We start from the raw sequence: 4,305 nt of genomic DNA on the forward strand, positions 1-4,305 counted from the left end.
GCCACTGTGAGAGGACCTGCTTTGCTGGCTTGCCTCTGCAGTTCAGCTGAGAGGAGCCTTGCAGCATGGGCTCTGTGAGGGTACAAGCTCTGAAGTAAGAAAATTTGGACCTTGGGTTTTGGTTCCTAGACGGGACTGGCTGTGCTGATGAGCATGCCCTGCTGTGAGGCCAGCGTTCTGTTATCAGTGTTGTTTGAACAGCACCTTTGATTGGTGTGGCTTTGGTCTTAGGACTGGATAGGTCACTTCCTCATCCCTTAGGGGAATGTCCCTGGCTGATAAACCAAGCAGTCAAGTGACTGGTAGTTTTGCACAATTCTTCCTTGTGCTGATTCAACTGTTCTAATCCCGCAGCCGGTAAAGGAGATATGTGGAAATGTGTCTAAAGCTGGTTTGTTTTTTCCTCTTCCAGCGTTGGGAGCTGCCTATGGGACAGCGAAGAGTGGCACGGGTATTGCAGCCATGTCTGTCATGAGGCCTGAGCTCATCATGAAGTCCATCATCCCCGTGGTGATGGCGGGCATCATCGCCATCTACGGCCTGGTGGTGGCCGTGCTCATCGCCAACGCCCTCTCGCCCTCCATCACACTGTTCAAGTGAGTCCCCGTGCCCGCCGGGTGCTGCCAGGTCCCGTGCCTGGTGTGGGCCCCACAGAGTGGGCAGGGTTGGGTTTGAGTGGGCCCCAGGAGGAGCTGTGGGGGCCGGCGGCTGCCCCGGTGCTGCTCCTGGGGATGCGTGGCCCTGTGGCTTGGAGGGAGCTGGGTATTGGCACCAGAGGGTGAGTGTCTTCTGGTGCCCAGCAAGGCCTGGAACACAGGTCTTTCCAACACTGTCTAAATAGTTCCTGTTGCCTGGGAGAGGCAGGTGAATAATTAATATTGCTTGCTGCTTTCTGTGCTGGTAAGTCTATCCTCCAGCTATACAGCAGGCCTCTGTGCTGCTCTGAAACTCAATCCACCCTTGGCTTTTGAGAATAGCTGGAGCTGGCTTGATTGAGACCTCTCAGAATAAAACAGTGCTCTGAGGCCCCACAGCAGGCCCTGGCATCGCTGCATGAGCCGCAGCTGATGAGCAGGGTGTTTGGCCCAGTGAGTGGTGAACTGGGAAGGAGCAGGTACGGATGTTCCTGTGCAGTTACTAGAGGAGCAGGTCTAGGAAGCCAGACCATCCCTGTCCAGCTCCTGCAGTGCAGGAGACCTCAGAATTGCCTGGGTGTGCTACAGCTGTAGGATGAGGTGGCCCAGGGTGGGAGGCTGAAGCAGCTGCCCAGCACCATGGGGCAGGCTGCTGTGAGCACCAGTCTGTGGCTGATGGGGGTGGCTGCAGGCCCAGCAGCTTAGTGTGCTGGTTGAGCCACACCCAGGTGCCAGCTGGAGGAGCTTGCAGAGCTGCCAGGTTAAGTGTCAGAGCTGGGAAGCTCAAGAAGCGTCTCCTTTGTGAGACTTACTGTTCTTGCTTCGAGGCCGTAAAGCTCTTCCTTCAGGAAGAGGATTCCCTTGAATGTATTCGGTGACAGTTCGGATTTGCTTTGGGGAGAGCAAGGAGAGACCAGCTTGAGGCCAGAGGGTTGGGTGTCTGTTGCTTGCCACTGAAACTCTTCTCATCCCTGTCCTACAGGAGCTTTCTTCAGCTGGGTGCTGGCTTGAGTGTGGGCCTGAGTGGTCTGGCTGCTGGCTTTGCCATCGGCATCGTGGGTGACGCGGGGGTCCGGGGCACAGCACAGCAGCCCAGGCTATTCGTGGGCATGATCCTCATCCTGATCTTCGCTGAAGTCCTGGGTCTCTACGGCCTCATTGTGGCCCTTATCCTCTCCACAAAGTAAACGGCACGGTGATGTAAAGAGGTGTAACAAATCCGCATCCAAACAAAAAAGCTCCAGAATGAAAATGGTCTCTCCAATGTGTACAGTTGTCCCAATTTGGTAGTTGATCTCTTGTAAATGCGCAATGTACGTTAGTGACTCGTCTGTCCTGTGTGTACTTCAATAGTAAATCGGATGGGCTGCTCCCAGCCGCCTGCGTGGCTGGGAGGGGCCCATGTGCAATTTTCCACCCATTGCTGTTAGTATTTTATGTATAAATATGAACTAGAAATGTAATTTTTTTCTCTTCACTGGATGTTTATTTATAAAAGACTTGACATGTTCATACATCTATGGAGCAAGGATTTTCAATTTCCCATGCTATATATATTAAACTTATATATAGGTAGATTACACTGTGGGGTCAATTGTAAGTGCAGAGAATTCCTTGGATGTAACTTTGATTCTAAAGATTGCTGTAGTGTCCTGGTATTGGAGTATGAGAATTCTGTGTTTTATTACAGCAACTGTCCGAAACACTCCCGTGTTTCAGTAGTAACCGCGTATGCTCCGGCATCAGAGTCGTGCACCCAGTGTTGGGTTACAAACTTATACCATGTTTCCAAATAAAACTTCCTCACTACATTGCTGTGCTGAGTCCTGGGCCTCTGATTTGATGCTTTTGCTGCTCCTCTAGGGGAGGCAGGTTCCAGGGGTGGCCGAGCACCGTGCAGCAGCCGTGTCGTCGTCCCTGTGTGCTCGCACAGCGTGAGCAGGGGTTCAGAAAAGGCAAGTCCTCCTTGACCAGCCTGATCTTCTGTGACCAGGTGACCTGTCCAGTGGGTAAGGGAAACGCTGTGGATGTTGTCTACCTGACTTTAAAACCTTTCACACCATCTCCCACAGCATTCTGCTGGAGAAGCTGGTGGCTGATGGTGCAGATGGGTGGACTCTGCTGGGTTCAAACCTGGCTGGGTGGTTGAGCCCAGAGTTGTGGTGAGTGGAGTTAACTCCAGCTTGTGGCTGGTCATGAGCAGCGTTCCCCAGGGCTCAGCTCTAGGGCCAGTCTTGCTTAACATGTTTGTCAATCATCTGGATGAGAAGATTGAGGCACCATTGGTAAGTTCGTGGATGACATGAATCTGATCCAGGTGTGTTGATCTACTTGAGGGTCAGGAGGCTCTGCAGAGGGATCTGGACAGGTTGGATTGATGGGCTGAGGTCAACTTTATGGGGTTTGACAAGGCCAAGTGCTGGCCCCAGGCAGTGCTCCAGGCTTAGGGCAGAGTGGCTGGAAAGTGCCTGGCAGGGAAGGACCTGGGGGTGCAGGTGGACAGACAACTGAACATGAGCCAGGGTGTGCCCAGGTGGCCAAGGAGGCCACCAGCATCCTGGCCTGGATCAGCACTAGTGTGGCCAGCAGGAGCAGGGAAGGGATTGTGCCCCTGGACTGGGCACTGGGGAGGCCACAGGTTGAGTGCTGGGGTCAGGTTTGGGTGTCACAGGGTAAGAAAGACCTTGAGGGGCTGGAGCAGGTCCAGAGAAGAGCAATGAAGCTGGGGAGGGCTCTGTGGTACATGGCTTGTGAGGAGCAGCTGATGGACCTGGAGATTTTCAGCATGGAGAAGAGGAGGCTGAGGGGAGACCTTCTGGCTCTCTACAGCTCCCTGAAAGGAAGTTGGAGTGAGGTGGGGGTTGGTCTCTTTGCCCACCTAACCAGTGATAGGATGAAAGGAATTGGGCTGAAGTTGTGCCAGGGGAGGTTTTGATGGGATATTAGGAAGAACTTGTTTCCTGGCAGAGTGGTGAGGCATTGGCCCAGGCTGCCCAGGGAGGTGCTGGAGTCACCACCCCTGGAGGGGTTCAAAAAATGTGTGGATGTGGCACTTGGGGGTGTGGTTTAATGTTGGGTTGATGGTTGGTCTTGATGATCTTGGAGGTCTTTTGCAACCTGCCCTTTCTCTCTTGGGCAAGTGGCTGTGCTGTGCTCTCCCTGCTGCAGCAGCACACCTTGCCCTGTGCCATGGCCAGGCTGTGCCACAGGGCTGAGGGACAGGGACACAGCTGGGGCCTGTCACCAGGACCACAGGAGCTGCAGAAACTCGGCTGCCTGGGAGCTGTGCTGTTGGCAGCAGTTGCCTCGAGTGCCTGAACAATGGTCTCATCAACAAAGCGGGTTCATTCAAGAACTGGTGTTTTTAACTGGTAATGATGTTTGAGCTGAGCAGTTCTGCCTCTGCAGCTCGTGGGTGCTGCAGAACCTCCTCTAGTCTGAGGGTGTGTGGGTGCTGCAAGCCAGGCCGAAGCTCGTGGGAAATGGGTGTTGGACCCCTACAAACGTAGAGCTTGTTACAAACCACCTTTGGGAATGTTCCCTTCTCAGCTGCACAGCTTGGAGAAGGAGCTTGGCCTTGTTTGAGCCAAAATGTTGGTACAGAGGCAGCCGGTTGTGCTGGGTCGGGTCCTCCTCTGGCAGCCTGGCTGGGGCTGGGGGTGGGGTGGGG

General features: G+C 54.1%; 1 protein-coding gene across 1 annotated transcript; it reads left to right on the forward strand.

Moving 5' to 3' along the window:
- Window positions 1-410: 410 nt before the first annotated feature.
- Window positions 411-2,450, forward strand: ATP6V0C (ATPase, H+ transporting, lysosomal 16kDa, V0 subunit c). The gene is made up of 2 exons (XM_008937820.1): window positions 411-596; window positions 1,618-2,450. The coding sequence occupies exons 1-2, from the start codon at window positions 463-465 to the stop codon at window positions 1,820-1,822; spliced, it is 339 nt and encodes a 112-aa protein (XP_008936068.1). The 5' UTR covers window positions 411-462; the 3' UTR covers window positions 1,823-2,450.
- Window positions 2,451-4,305: the final 1,855 nt, after the last annotated feature.

Source organism: Merops nubicus, unplaced genomic scaffold, assembly GCF_000691845.1.
Source record: "Merops nubicus isolate BGI_N331 unplaced genomic scaffold, ASM69184v1 scaffold8913, whole genome shotgun sequence".
NCBI classification, from domain to species: Eukaryota; Metazoa; Chordata; class Aves; order Coraciiformes; family Meropidae; genus Merops; species Merops nubicus.